The sequence below is a fragment of the Passer domesticus genome, chromosome 1, assembly GCF_036417665.1.
Source record: "Passer domesticus isolate bPasDom1 chromosome 1, bPasDom1.hap1, whole genome shotgun sequence".
NCBI lineage: Eukaryota > Metazoa > Chordata > Aves > Passeriformes > Passeridae > Passer > Passer domesticus.
In genome coordinates, this window is record NC_087474.1 from 48,853,095 (window position 1) to 48,869,211 (window position 16,117).

At 37.0% G+C, this 16,117-nt stretch overlaps 1 protein-coding gene across 8 annotated transcripts in view; it reads left to right on the forward strand.

Annotated features, from left to right (window-relative positions):
* EZH2 (enhancer of zeste 2 polycomb repressive complex 2 subunit) overlaps positions 1–16,117 on the forward strand; it is a 50,779-nt gene that overhangs the window by 9,457 nt on the left and 25,205 nt on the right. For 4 of the 8 annotated variants that reach the window (XM_064419375.1, XM_064419384.1, XM_064419361.1 and 1 more), the window contains 3 exons: positions 12,416–12,539; positions 13,031–13,159; positions 15,958–16,074. In XM_064419375.1, the coding sequence (XP_064275445.1) occupies positions 12,423–12,539; positions 13,031–13,159; positions 15,958–16,074 (363 nt within the window). In that variant the 5' untranslated portion in view covers positions 12,416–12,422. Of the gene's footprint in view, positions 1–6,449; positions 6,605–12,415; positions 12,540–13,030; positions 13,160–15,534; positions 15,620–15,957; positions 16,075–16,117 lie in introns of those variants that run through there. The other 4 variants (XM_064419365.1, XM_064419367.1, XM_064419394.1 and 1 more) reach the window with 3 other exon arrangements.

A 16,117-nucleotide genomic window follows, 5' to 3' on the forward strand; every position in this document is an offset into this window, starting at 1 on the left:
AGAACTTCCTCGCTTCTGTCAATGGCTGCAAAAATGCTTCTGCTGTCAGGAGGGAAATGATAGCACAGGTAAAAGGGCTTCTTTTTGTAGAAATGCCAGCATCAAGTAGGGGTGATGCTTGAAAGTCAAAGCTGGCAGTTTTTGTCTGATATGTTTGGGCAGTAATGAGGAACTGTGTTTGGAGAGATTACTTCAGCTGTTAAAAACAGACTGGAAACAGTAATTGATGAAGAAAAGTATGTGTTATGATCTAGGCAAGCCTAAGTCAGGGGTTAAATACAAGGGGGCAAGCAGGTGCTCCCAGCAAATCTGGACTGAGGGTTAGAATTCCTAATATCTAAGATAGGGGCATTTCCTAGCAACATCTAGGTGTACAGTGCAGGATAGTAGCTGCTGTAAAATACTGTATCTAATTATGTTACATGCGGGAGCAGAGAGCAGTGACAGTGAGTCTTTGCAATGGTGGTTGCCTGCGGTAGCGTTACTTGGGTAGGGGCTGCTCTGATGACATGTCAGGGTCTGCACGCCTAAGTGGTGTTTCTCCCTAGTAATTTACTTTCTAATGACTTCCCCAATCTCTTAAGTTTTTTATTTTTCATAGAATATATGCTCATGCCGAAGCTTTTCGTAATGCCAGAGCACTTACAGTCCTTCATGAAACTGTTACAGACCATAAATGTAACTTAGTGGACAGTAAACCTTGTCACATTTGGTTTATGTTTACCATTTGCATCAGAAGTTCCTGTAGAGTAGGTATGCAGAAGGGTTCATCAGCCTTGTTATCACAAGAAGGCTAAAAATCAGCCATTAGAGGAAATTCTGACACACTGCTTAGCTCAGATTCAAGGTATTGCCTGTGTTATAATATTTTAATAACCCCTCCAGTGGTAACTAGTTTTGGTTTGGGAAGTAGTCTTGCAAATAAAAATATAGTCATTAATATAGTCATTAATATAGTTAATAAGTTAGTTTCATAGTAGTACTACTACAAATAAGCAGTTTAATTGGATGAAATATGTAATGAAACTGTACTCTTAGTTCACTGAAATATAGCTATGTACAAGTGGCTAAGAGAAAAGGCTGTGCACAGTCATTTTATATATCATAGATCAAGGTAGCATGCCATGGCCAGGTGAGAAATTGCCACAAAATGGGGATTTTTTTTCTATAAGCCTGTTTTGAAATTAGCTGAAGTTCTTACTCTAAAGATACAGGAGAGCATCCCATTAGTCTTGAGTATCCTGAAATATGAATTGGTGGCTATTAACTTAAAGAGCTAGTGGGGTAGTAACACAGCCCAAAAAACCATTGTGTTTGGGAAGAAATAATTGAGGTGACACATGTTTCAACACATTTTGGGGAAGCAAATAATAGAATAGTTGCTTGTTGTGACTGTGTCTACCACTTGACTCACTTTGTGATTTCTTTGAGATTATGTTTAAGTTAAAAAAAAAAGGTGGAAAAAAAGCCAAAACAAACCCCGAACCAGAAGACAACCAACCATTTAATATACCAGGGCAGTGATCAGCTTTCTGATCTTAAATATCCTAAGAGCAAGCTAAGGCTGTAGTCCCTTAAATGGCAGAAAGTTAAAAGGTCTGATAAAAGTGGCACTTCAAAGGCACAAAGGTTGGGCTCTAAGAGAAGCAGAACCCCATTAGGATATGAAGACAACTAACTTGAAAGTAACAGCCCTTATATGTGGCCTTTTATTTATTCTAAACATAATGTTCAGTTCAAGCATTCTAGTTAGACTGCTTTTGTAATTAGTGAAGAGTTTTCCAATCTTTTTTAATTACAGTTTCTGAGAGAGAGAGCTGAAAGTTCTAACTGTACTGTTAACCAGACAAGGCATCTCTCAAATGAACCAACACATGGAGTGGTAGTGGGAAGGAGTGTGTGAACTAGCTAGTTGATGGGGTTGTTAAAGGAGGCTAATGTTTCTACTGATGATGAGAATCTGTGATTGTACACCAAACCCAAGAGTTTAGTCTGATTAAGCTCTTAAGCATTTTAATTCACAAATTATTGTTCCTTTAATGGTAGTGTTTTTCACATTGTGTCTGTAGCAGATTGAAATACTGAGAGTGTTAGTGCTCATTGTTTTCATCTTTTGAATATTAACTGAAATTTAAAAGGCAAACAAACTCCCTGGCATGAGCTTAGGAAATAGTGCAGTCCTTGTTTTGAGATGATGGGCGCAGCTGAGAGATCTATTGACTTGTAGAATAGTTTTAGATCTAGAAGTCCTCTGATCCAGTCTCCAGCTTGGGTTAGGCCAACACTGAAATAATATTTTCCGGACCACTTTTAATATATTTTCAAGAGTGGAGATTCTGACACTTCTGTTTAATACGTTCCTATGCTGGACCACACTCACTGGGAAGAATTTTCTTCCTGTATTGAAAAGAAATCCCTTACTGAGTCCTGTCTGTTGCCTCTTGTATTTTCATTTTAGCATAGATTAGCATGTTTCAGTAGAAGAGCTAGAACAGTGCTCACATTCTGTGATTGTCTGGGTTTAGCTCCAATTTGTGTAGGAAAGCAAGCTCTTCAGGGAGTTAATTCCATTATGTCGTGTTTGAAATTCTCATAGTGACTCGTCCAATTTTGATAAGGCCCAGAAACAGACAGAAATATGACACATTCTTAAGAGTGTGCTCAGCAGTTTGGGGAGCTTACATGTGGTATTCTGAAAGAATATTTGTAGGAATAAATAGAATGTGCCTTGAAGCCTTTGACTTGTGCTAATACTCGTTGAGTGGCTGTAGTGGGATGTACGTGGCAGAATGCAATTGAAGGAACCTACACTAGCTTTTCATCTGTCTCGCACATCAAGTGATGCAGACAAGTTTGCTGCTATTGTTTGCCACTGACTACATCTTTTCAGAACAATCTTTAGTTGATCAAGAGATAGCAGGAAACAGCTTCTCGAAAGCTACTCCTGCAGAAGTAGTTAATGCATTGACTGCATTGATTGTGCAAAGTGCTGTAAAGAACAAAAAAACTACACAGTGTGAATGATATGTTTTACATGGTGTGGAAGATAAATGCTCTAGTCTAAGACAAGTGGATGATATGCTGGAATGGTTTGCTTGCATTGAAGATGAGAGGGTTTTTTCTGGTTTCCCTTGACTCTGGTTTCATGGTTCCACTTCTTCATTGCCAGTTTGGATATTTCTGATGCCAGCATCAACAGCTTTGGTCCAGTTAGAAAACTATGCTTTTGAGTGCAGAAAATATGTAATTTGAAGTAACTGATCACCACAATCAAACGTACCATATTTGCCATGTAAAGTCTGAGATGCTGAGGTCGTGTAGACAGATAATGGAGAGAGGAAATAAATGCCATTTTAAGATCCCACTTCCTTTCCTGGTTCTAATTGAGCAGTACACTAGGATGTATTTGTCATCAGCTTCCAAAAGCAAACAGGTAAGTGTATGTACTGTTTAGTTTTGGTTGAAATGTTGTTCTTCCAAGTGAAATTCTGTTAGGTAATTACTAATAAGCTAGTAACCATTGTTTACATCAGAAAGGAGAAAGTACACTGGCCTTGGATTTAACAGCAGTTTCAGTGGAGACAAAATCTTCAGGTTGGTGATACATAACCCCACAATATTGTAGTGACAGGGTAGTGTAAAAGGGATTCTACTAATTGAAGTGTATTTTAGCATTGCAAATAGTAATTACAAATAAATAGCTGTCACAATAAGAGGAGCTTACTTGTAATGAGACTAAAAGCATGACTATTTATAGCAGCAGACCTTCTGGTTTTGGAGCTGCCATATAACCTGGAAAGCCTATAGCCAGCATCAGTCTGTGCTGGTGTGAAGGCTGACACTAAAATGTCTTGGATGAGGTTGTTACCCACACTGCAGAACAGGTTTTTAATTCTGCTTGGAAGCCAGGGGTTTTCTGCTAACTTGAGAAGGAAAAAGAGGAAATATTTTGAATTTTCACACACAGTTATTGCTCCTCATTTTGGGGTTGGCATTGGTACATATAAAGCTGTTGATGGTTCTCCTCCTTCCATCAGATTAATTAGTTAATAATTTTGTCTTTGATGATAATAACCTGTAAAAGTTTCCATCTCTTTGAGTGATCAAGAACATTCTTGCAGAGCATGTCATCTTGTCAGAACTGATCATGAGTGTTTTGTTAACCTACATCGTCCACAACTACTGATGCCTTTCAGGGTGAGGAAGACTAGATTAAATGTTTGGAGTTACCTGCTTAGATTAGTTAACTGATCCTTTTCTTTTAGATACTCCCAAAGAGAACCTGGTACTGGTTAAGCCTTTGTAGAAAAGTACAAGCTGCTAGCCTTTATCTGCCCAAAGAGTAGCACAGCTGGCATGGGTAGCTTAATAAATGCTTCCTGCTTCTGTTTTTTAAGAATAATTTTTCTCTACCAGTAAAACTGAGTATCAGAGGGATGGCATGGTTTCACAAACGCTTGTGTTGAAGCCTGAGCTGTTGCTCTCTCCAGTTTTAGTTCTTTGCCTCTTGTTTCTGCCCTGATGTTGCCCCTCTGTCCCTCGTGTGGATTCAAGAATTCATGGCTTGAACACATTGAACAAATCCATGGCTGCTGAACAAACTGGCATGTGAAGCTGGTTTTGTTGAAAAAATATGTTTAAAAACCAAGTATGTTCATTTTCTGGGCTGTTCAGACAGGTTTTTTTTTTTCCCTGCCTGACCTAGTTTGATTACAGAATCATAAGCACTTAAGCACTCACAGTAGAGAAGGCTGTGTAGAAGTAGAAATGAGTGACCATTGATACAGTGGACAGATGATGTCTTTTCCAGGTCAAACTGACACCAAATAGCATTTGAGGAAGGTAGTTGAACTGATGGTAGCATTTGATGTAAGTTATTTCTTGAAATTTAAACTGCCTTTGATGATGTTGTACTTCAGCATATGGAATAACAACATAAATTTAATACATAAGTATTTTTAGGTATTTCTTGTTTAAAATAAGTTGAACTGTACTACAAACTTAAAATACCATGTTTCTGTGATATAAAATAGTAAAAACCACTACAGTTTATACCTATTTCTCTGATTACTTCTGTAAAAGATTAAATGTGCTGTAGTTGTTTTTATGAAATATTATTAATAAACAGTGTTAATATTTCCTATATTGTATTTCAGAGACTGAGATTTTTGTTAGTTGGTCTAGTTTGGGCTCTGAAATACCCTGGCTGACAGTGGCCTTGGGAATATTTTTCTTCCCATGGAAATGAGAACGTGGTATTTTACATAGATAAGTTTGAAAGAAAACCATGTTTTGCTTTGCTTTAGAAAATCCAGAAAGCAGAGTGGCAACTGTAAAACTTCTGGTCATATCTTTTTGTGTGTTTGCTGTAATAGCACAGGTAAAAAGCCCTTTGAGTTTTGATAAGTGTCATTTCCCCCCCACCCACCTACAGCTTGCATAACTTAATATGGAAAGACTTAGCAGCTCTGAAATCACAACTGAACAATTTGTCTTACTTAATCAAAAAAAAAAGGATATTGGGGTTTGAACATTTTTTTTTTTTGTGAATCTCTGTGCTATTTTAAAAGTTTGATATAAATGTAGAAGGCAGATCTGGTAGATTAAAGCATTAATTTAGAATTTATTTTCAAGTTAGTTTTTTTGAAGTCTTGGCTATATGTATGTGTTTTATTGGTTTGTTGCTTTTTTTTTCCCCGGTGCTTGGTACTAGTAGTAAGTGTGCTGGAAACTGCTTAGTCTGGAAAGATTTAGGATAGGTTCATGGACTGTATTATCTGCTTTGGCATTTAGGGTGCTCGAAACAGAATACTAAAAGGAAATTTCTAAGAGTTTCTAAGCAGTAAAGTTTAGTTTAACATATCTGAAAAATAGTTAGCTGCACTTGAACAATCATTTTATTGTATTGTGCTGTGTAAAATCCTATAACAAAAAGTTTATATTAGTTCTTTGAGGTGGTTTGGTAAAGTTAACTTCAGGTCTAAGCTTAACTCATTGAATTTTTATACTTGAAATGCATTCTTAGTGGGGGTATTTGGTTTTTTCCTGTTTTCTAGCAAGTATTGAATTTTTTCTGCAGGCTTGTGGCAAAATGTTGTTAATCCTTTTTGTTGCTAAAATTCTGCCTTTTTCAGTTGAATGTGAAAGTTGCCCTAAATTCTGCTGCCCAAGTAAAAATTTTTTTTGGTTTGTGAATAAACATAGAAGGGTGTGGTAGGGTGTGGTTGGTTTTCTTTGGTTTGTTTTTTTTTTTTTTTTTCCTCATTATGTTCTGTAGATGCTTGAAAGAGTTCTGTGTTGACTTCAGGTAGGGTTTATTATATAATAATCTGTCCATTAGTAAGATTACATAAGCTCAGGCTGAAAGACTTGTATGCTGTCTGGATCTGATAACAGCTTCCAGCTAAAGAGCGTGCCTGCCACTCCAGAGCACACTGATGTATGAAACCAGTGCCTGTTTGTGGTTTCATTGCCTGGACTAGTTTTTCGCTAGTGCTGGCCTGATTTTCTATAAAATTCTTCCTGCTTTACAGTTGTGCAGAGGATGCCACAGCTGTGGATGGGATCATGAAACTCATCTGTGTTTCCGAAAACAATTGCAATCGTGAGTTTTTATTTATCATTGGTCAGTTGTATCTAGTTAATGAGCCTTACTGGGGTGAAAAAAAAGAGTTGGGAAGGGTGGGATGATGGTAAGGTGCCATTGCTGCTGAGGAAGTCACTTTGGTGAGTACCTTCCTGATGTAGTGTTGACTCTAAATTAGTAAGGGCACATATTTGAAATGCCAGCTCCTGCAGCCAGCGCAGTGCAGGCTTTGAGCTTTCCAGTCAGTGGCAGTAGGTCACTGCAGACAGGGCTTCAGTGGGCAGTGCTGGAGGTGAGCTGGAAGGGAGATCGAGCAGCACTGTAGCGCTGGATCCTGCAGTTAAACACGTTCCTTTGGACATCCGCTTTAAAGAAGCATGTGTGAAAGCATTTGGCTTTGTGGGAGGTAGAAGCAGTACTTCTCCCCTGCCTGCCCGTGCCCCATCTGAATTATTTTATACCTTCATTACTCTCCCACTATTCTAGGTATCAAAAAACCCCATGATTACTTATTTCATTATTCTATTTGTATCAGATTTCAAATGCAGTTTCTCCACTGGGTTTTAGATTCTTCTGCAACCTCACTGTCTCCCCCCTGCACTGAAACTGGTGGTTAAGAGTGCTCTGAAGTGCTGTATTACATTAGCGTATATTTGAAGTATGTGAATAATCTTAGAGTGTAGATTAATTCACAAAAGTAAAACTTGTAAATTATACTGTACTATACAAAATATGTTTTGATTCATAAATACCTCCAAACAGGGATCCTGAGTAGTGGGAAGAGAATGTAATATTTCTACAGTTTAAAATACTGTGTAATATGAAGTACAATTGCAAACTAATAGTGTTCTTTTAAAAGAGCAGGCTCCCTCATTTGTTCTCCCATGCTTCATAGTTGAAAATTTTCATTAATTTATCTTTTTTCCTGAAATTTGGCATGGTAGCCAGAGGAGCTTAAATATAGTTTTTGACAGCTGTATGATTGTTTGAATAGTCTGCCTAATTTAGAGAATTATCTGTGTGCTTGTCTCTCACTGATGGATATTGCCAAAATGATCAAAGAAAAATAGAACGTGTCTTTAAATAAGGCTATTTCTATGTTCTGTAGGCAAAACAGGAGCAATTTGAGCTGAAATGGTTCTACACTTCTTTGTCTCATTGTGAATCCTAGAAGTATTGTACACAATTTGTCTGCTGAAAGTAAAGGTTGCCTGATTTAAGCTAATAGGCATGAATTTTCTTAAAAACTTAAGGTAAAGATGTGCGTCTTGTACAGAATTATGAAATGCTCAGCAGGGTATCTTTAAAAAACAAATGTATATGCTTTAGGACACTGCCATTTTTTTTGTTTTCATTTTCAGCCATGCAAGTATGAGTAGGAACTGACAAGAACACCTATGTCTTCGTTTCTGTTTTCTTGTAGGTTTTTCTTTTAAATTTGTGTTTAGGTGGCTTTGGTATTTCTCATTCCTAGTACCCTTTTTTTGTTCCCCTCAAGAGGGGTTAGTTTTGTTTTTTGTACTTTGTGGGTGTCTGGAATAGCATTGGTCTTCTCATTAGTAGAATTATTTCCCTTTTTCTCATGGCATTGGGGTGATTGTCCAGTTGGAATGAGACAGCCCACAGCTTTCCCTCCTCTGCAAAGGAGGTCCAGGGAGTTACGGCAAAGTTTCCATCCTTCCTGTGATGCCAGGTGAGATCTGTCCGGGTTAGCTGAGTTTGTGCATGGAAGTGATAGTGCACTTTGGGAGAAGAGCTTTCTCTAGAAGCAGTATCACTGCTCTTTGGAGTTATGCTTGCTTTCTTTGTATTTCTTCTGGAGAGGCAATACTCTGCCCATAAATAACTTATTTGGCTGCTACATAGTTGTTTTTTTTTTTTTTTTTTTTTTTGATAGAACTTTCAGGACTTGGCCCTTTGGCAGTTAGATGGTTTCTCTGGACCATTTTATTCAAAAGGATTAAAAATGGGAAAGAATAAGATTTTAAAACAATACAAACAGCTGGTGGGATTCAGAAGGGGAAATGGGAACGGAGAAGAGGGACAAGGCCTAAGGGCTCTTGGAATCAGACCATTGCACTAAGATAATCAGTATCATGTTTTATTTATTAAATGGAAACTGTTTCAAACTGTGCTGTCTTAAGACAGACTTAACCATTCTCAGGCAGATGGGATTTAGTTTGTGCCACTTCGGCTCCTGTAGGGAGTATTCTGAAACTTTATTGAAAAGTTGGCTAGTTCTGACATTGATCTTAACATTCACTAGCTTCTCTGCTCTGCAGTTCTAGCTGTGACTCCCATACAAAGTAGTTTAAGGAAAATGTGTGGGTTTTTTGTCCTATCTAGCAAAGTGGGAACTGTGTAGTCTGTTACAATTCAGAGTACCAGTTCCATTGTTTATGTGCACAAGAAAGTGATTTGGAAAGGTTTGTCTAACACACAGGTGCTAGGCAAGTACACCACTAGTAGGCTTGCGGCAGCATCTACCACCCTGAACTTGCGCCAGAGATGTTGTTGATGTTTCCCTGAAGTCTTTTAATTCTCCAAGTTACTTTTGCTTTCAGGGATGGGAAGTAGAGTACAGCACCCTACTTACATAAGTCTTGTTCTTTGCTCCCCAACACTGGCTCTTCTTGCCTGGGAAACTTATCCCAGTTTCTCAGGTCTAGCTTCTTAAATTTAAAGTTTTGGGGATGACCTTTGAACTGACATGAGAAATCATCAATGGCATTTGTCTGTAGTCCTAATGTGAAGATTATCAATAGCAGTATGAGAATTAACTCTCTGAATATGCTCTTCCTGCCCTGCTCCCCTGCCTTGGTATATATTTATTCTGTACTATCTTCTGAGATTTGGGACACAAAACCAATTGTCTCCTACCGCAGTTACATGCGTTAGCAACACAGAAATTCTACTTTGGTTATGTTAGACTGCCTAAAAGTACAGACACGCTTCACTTGGCTCTGCTGTTCAGATACCAGCAATATATTAATTTTGACAATCTCTGAAAAGTTTTTACAAACATGCATCCAAGACATGTTTTTCCCCCTAGATATAATTTTTCTATATTCTCTGTGCATAAGCTTCCTTTCCACTAAGTGCTTTTTCTCTTAATATGGGCTTACCATTTAAGATGTAGTTTCTAATTTGTTTATACACATTGGACTTAAGGTATGATGTATATCCCACTGATTGTTGCACATTAACATTTTGGCTTTATGTAGGAGAATTTTTCTTGCTGTCACTTGATGTAAGCAACAGTGCAGATTTTTTAATTTTCTGTCACATGTTAATTTAGTGACTTGACCATTTAGTTGTCTGTGCTGTACCTCAGATAACAACTGGAAACTAGTGCAAGAGGACAGTGTTCTTAAAAGTCATGTTTGTTTTCAGATGAATAACACTAGTGTAAGTTATGCTGTTTTAAAGGAAGTGCTTATCTTATGAAGCATTACTTTGTTACCGTTTCAATACAACAGGTAGCTATGATGTTCATTGCTGGGAAATTGAATAGATTGTTTTTTTTTTTTTTAACTTTAATTTAAAGGGGTGTATTTCTCTCAGGTCGTCTTGGGACTGTACTTAAATTGTGTGAAAGAAAGATAGAAATTCTGTTGGGTTTGTCTATTTGTTGTTGTTTTTAATCCAATTATATGTGATTTCTGTATAGATCTGCTTCTGATGAGCAGGGCTTATCTGGTAATTTAATTTCAGTCAAGAAAGCTTTTTTTTTTTTTTAAGCTGGAGTAATTTGTTATTATCCAGGAAACTAGACTAGGAAGTGCTGTGGTTGGGGCAGTATTAGAGCAAGTAAATGTAATTTGTGTTTCAGTTTTATGGGCTATATTATTTCAGTATCATCAGCTGAGCTTTCATTTATCTTTTGAGTTCATTAATGTTTTTTCCATGTCTTTTGGCTGAATCATAACTGAAGCAATTTTGATGTTCTGTACTGTTACAAATTGAGGTTGTCTGTTATTTAATGGTACTTATTCTGTCTAATTTATTTCCAGTTAACGGATTGTTTTTCAATGTTTTTACTTTGCCTAGTTCAGCATATGATAGTGTTTTTTTCATACTTCATAATGCTTTTGTGCTGCTCTTTAGTTAGTATCATAATGCACTTTGAATCACTGATTATCTTGTCTGTGTTCAAACATGAATGGTCTAGGATTATTTTTTTAAGTATCATTTCATTTTTTATCTTTTGTAACTGCTAGGGTTGTAGTGAATGAGGTGCAAGTGGGTTGTACTTGTTGTCTTGTGCATGGATGCGGGGCAACTGTGTTTGATGCTTTGCTCTAAATTTATCTCCCCATGGTGAGATAAATGTCCTCACCCTCTGTCTAGTCAGGAGCATCATGTAGTTATTTGTATCCCATGTCTTTTTTCCTCAAAGGGTGTTTTCCATTATTTGAGTTAGAAATTCTGCTATTTGTTTGTCGATTATTTTTTCATCCTAAATCTAAAACCCCAACATTTTTTCTTTCTTCTTCATATTATTTTAAATCTTATCAAGTTTTGCATGAGAATGGGTTCAGGCTTTTACAGACTTACTACCTTTTTGTTCACTGTAAATGAATGCATAGTCTTGAGAATAAACAGGTTCTGTATTGATTTCTCCCTCTCATCATTATCATAAAATCTGATACAACTCAAATCTGACCTCTACAGAACTGCTGAAGATAGAGCAGTAAGCTTCCAGTAACTTGAATAAAGCTGTACTTACAACAGTTAGGGGAGCTGTAGTGTGGGGCCCTGAAGCAGTGGGCATCGGATTTGAGGCCAAAGATGACACCTCTGCTCATGTTGACCTGCGTTGATAATTGGAAGGGCTGGAATTGTTTCTGCTCAAACTGATTGTGCTTGTTTGAGAATGTATTAGCCCTGGGCAACTGGATATTTCAGCCTTTGAGTCCATGTGAATGACATTTTGAGCTATTCAGTGAAATATTGTAGGTTTTACAATAAAATGCAGCTCTTGAGAAGAAGCCAGTCTTTGATGTAGTGGTTTAGTTTCAGGATGCTGTCAAAATAGTCATTGCCAGCATAGCTGTAGCATACGGTCCTTGATTTTGAAAAATACAGAGCAGATTGGCATATTCTAGCAAGGCATTTGGATTATAACATAAAAATACAACTTCAATGCCAACAGTCCTGTAACGTAAAAATGAACCACTTGGCACTAGGAGGGTGATCAGTAAAGTGGAATCAATGGGCAGCTTGTGGTCTTATAGAATACTTGAGAAAAGAGCAAAGTCTCTTATTCTGGCTGTTTCAAAACTCGCCTGAATTTCTACAATTTTTTCATGCTTGAGTGGCTGGGTGGGGGACTGAGTTCTCCTTGGGGTACCTCTGTACTTGATGTTAGCTCAAGAAGTCTATTGTAGGAGTTGGTGTCTTAGTGAAGACAACCTTGCAGGAAGCTGCAAGGAGGAAAAGGTTTGCCTGCCATGAAGATAGTTCTCCAGAAGTTAATTTACAAGGCTACTTGCAATGATTCCAGTATTTGTCTTTGCAGTGGGAGTCTTGATTTGTTCCTCTTCACCCCTTTAACTCCATCAGATACCTTTTTGCATAGAGGCATTAGAAGTGCAAATGTGAAGGGTCCACTGATTTGCAATTAAAATGACTGTTTTCTGGTGCCTATCACTTAAATAAGTTTTCAGTTTTTTTCTCTTGGATTGGGGTGGTATTGCAAGTGTGTGATTGAAAAGGAATTAAAGGAATTGAATATGAAAGATATTAAAGGAATGTTGCTTTCCTATCTAATTTCTGTAAGCAGCAGTGTCAGATTTGGTAACACAAACATGACATTGTCTCTTGTAGGATAATCATGGGTCAAACCGGAAAAAAATCTGAGAAGGGACCAATTTGTTGGAGAAAACGTGTAAAATCAGAATATATGAGACTGAGGCAGCTCAAGAGGTTCCGACGTGCCGATGAAGTAAAGGTACTTTATCTTTTAGTTCTATTGCTTATTAAATTTTACAAGTATTGATTATTTTCTGTAGTTTGTGTCCTTCAGTTAATACTTGCTATAACAATTTCATGGAATACTTTGTCAACCCACTGAGAACTTGTCTTAACTCTGTGGTCTTATAAACATGTATGATACATTTATGTGTGATTGGGTCGAGAATGTTAAGTATCAGAAGAGGTTGTGGAGAGCTTATGTGGCAACTTCTTTAGCTGCATACTCTTTCAAATTCAATTTAGAATTTAGTTCCATGCTATATGTGCGACTCTAAATGTGAGAATATGGTATGAATTGAAGAAAGATCATGAGCCATATTGAACTTCCCTGACATTTAAACTAAATTTGTATGTTTTGAGCACTTTTGTTTGTTATAACATGTCTGGTTAAATGTTAGAATGCTTTAAGATGCTAGCAGATAAATTTAGAATCTTTCGTTTATTTATAATGTTGTGGTTAATTTTTAGAGTATGTTTAATTCTAATCGTCAGAAGATACTGGAAAGAACTGAAATCTTAAATCAAGAATGGAAACAACGTAGGATACAGCCTGTTCACATCATGACTTCTGTGAGCTCATTGCGCGGGACCAGGGAGGTTGGTTAACATGTGTTGTGGTAATTCCACTTACAAGGTTGTTAGCACGTTTTCATTTTATTACTGGAAAGTTGGCTGTTCTTTATATTTTTTTTCAGCATGATATGACTTGGCAGCTCAATGTGTTTTGTATGAGTGTCTTAAAGAATTTATTTATTGTGTACTTTGATCGTATGACTTTTGCAAAGGAATAAATATGTAGCAGGCTACCTGGCTTTGAATGACACACAAAAGTGAAACTTTATTTCTGATAATGATTGGATCATACCTCAGCATCCTTTTATAAAACTGTTCTATCTCCGTGGTACTGGGAGTTTACTCTTGCTCCTGTTGGAGTTACAGTAATGAATCCTGGTGTTGCACAAGCAGACTGGATGCTAAATTTGTGAAAAACACTTCCATAGTTGTGGCATAATTTGAGCTAAATGCCTAAATCTAAAATGGTTTCCACAGAATTGGTAAGGTTGAAAGGGTCCTCTGGATGTCATCTAGTGCAGCTTTCCTGGTCATCCTAGAGGATGTTACTCAGGATTATATTCTGTATTGTGGTAGCTTCAATAGTGATTTAAGCCCATTCTAGCTCTCTATATTCATCCCAGCTTAATTTACCTTATTTTTAAGTTGCTCTTCCACTTCCAGTGCTTAGCCACTTCCTCACACTTAACACGTTTGAAGATGTTTATCTGTAATAATCTGAAAAATAAAGTCTTTTCAGTAGGGTGAGAATGAAAAGACTTGGCTGTGAATAGGTTAAAAAACGCAAGCTAAAGTACTTTATCTGCAAATAAATTTGCAGAGTTTCTTTTCCTTAAAATTTTAGTGGAGAACTGGGGAATGGGAGTGTGTCACAGAAGTGCATTTCTGTGCATGTATGTTCAAATGCAAGAAGGACCTTGGTGTGTTATCTTTTAAATGTTCTTGAATGTGCAATTACTCGTGTACAGCTCTATAACTATTGTGTGGGATTAGAACTGATAATAGTTGACACAGGTACACATCCAATTTTCACTTTTTTTTGTTGGTAGAAGACTGTTCCTCTTTTTTTTTCTTTTCTTTCAAGCGTGTTCACTATTCTTTATGTTAATTTCCTGCCTGTATTGATAGAGCACACTAATTACTACATTCAGTCCAGTCTCTGTCTCATGAATCAGAACTCTAATGCTTGATTTAAGGTTGCCATAATTTGTAGTGAGAGAAGTGAGATGAAAAAATGCTGGGGACTTTAAGAGATTACTTTAAAATCTTCTTATTATGCTGAATTTCTTCAGAGTTGCATAAGACACTGGCTAGAGATAGAAAGGTTGTGTGAGAGCCTTCCTGTGTTTGGTGAAGAGTGCAGGGCATTGCTGGTGACAGTCAGCATCAAGTGGAGACCATAACATGCCCTGTGCAGGCCTACCAGACATCAACCTGAGTTCCATACCAGAACAACAGAGCAGTGTAACTGAGCCATAGTACCAGACTGAGTCACTTTGATGTAGCCCATTTGTCAGCCTGGGACTTCTAGTTCCAAAGAGAAAAGTAATTAATTCTTTTACTTTTGTATTTTGCTTTAAAAAATACATGAAAAATATGCTAGGTGGCTGCTAGCTAGAGAATTAAACATTAAGCTGAAATGGGAATGGAGCGGTAGCATCGGATGGTGCCTAGAATATTAATATACACAGCAGAAATCTAATTTCATTTGCTGCAGATTAAAAAGAAAAGAAATAAATCTGGCTTGTGTCATTCTGCCGGGGTACTGTCTCTGTATATTGTTTGTTACATTACTTTGTGTATTTCTTTAGAAATGTGAAGCTCTGTTCATCTTTCCCTTCTGGAAAGGAGAAAGATCTTTTGTCTCCACTTCCTTTTTTCCTTTCAGGTAGCTATGATAGCTGTTCTAAACTTTGTTTTACCTACCTCCAAATCTTCTCTGTTGTACATCCCCTAGCTTTCTGTGTGTGCCTGTCTGCTTTTGCTTGTAACTTTTTTCCCAGAGTTCTTCATACTGCAGTTCAAGTATTTGAGAAAAGTTGATCTGTGTTTGTTAACCGTTGATTATTAGATGCAAGAATAATGTAATTGTTGTCTGTATTTCTATGGACTGTTTATCCTTTGAAGGCTACATAAATCTCTGAATATCCAAAACAGAAGTCCTGTAGGTGAAAAATTCATTGATCTATCCAGAGTTACATACTAAGAATTAATTATCATTTTTCCTTTGTAAGCAGAGAGCATAATGAAAGGCTTGAGGATAGGATAAAAAGACAGTAATTGGGAAACAAGGCAGGAATTAAAAAGACATGGAGTTTTTATTTATATAAGATGTCTTGCTGGCATTAAAGTAAAATTTTATTTATTTTTATAACGTAAATAATACATGATTTCTGCAGTGTATTGATCTGAAGCCAGGGGAATTCACTTGCCCCTCAGATGGTCTGAGTGAATACACTAACATCAGTGTAGCAGCAGCAACAGGTATTAAATCTGTTTTGAGATACCAAAACTAATTTGTATTGTAGGTTGAATAGTCTGAGTAAAATACTATCACAACCACTTAATAATAAGTGGAAAAATGCAGTCATGATTTATTAGCAAATATATTGACATAGAAATAATTCTTGAGGTTCTTTTCTCTTGCTAAACTAGTTTTCCTATTATGCTTTAAAAAACTGGTGTATTTTTCAAAGGTTGATATTGCTAACTTTGAGAAACTCTTTGAATTTTTTATATTGTGGAGTGTTCTGTGATTTATTTTTGTTTGTTTTTTTTTCTTGATATTGCTATGTAAGTGTAACTTCAACTTCTTATTTCAGTGCTCTGTTACCAGTGACATTGATTTTCCAAAACAAGTCATCCCACTGAAGACTCTCAATGCTGTTGCTTCTGTGCCTATAATGTACTCTTGGTCTCCCCTTCAACAGAATTTTATGGTAAGTTTAAACAAGTGTAGGGAGGAGAAGGGTATGGAGAAAA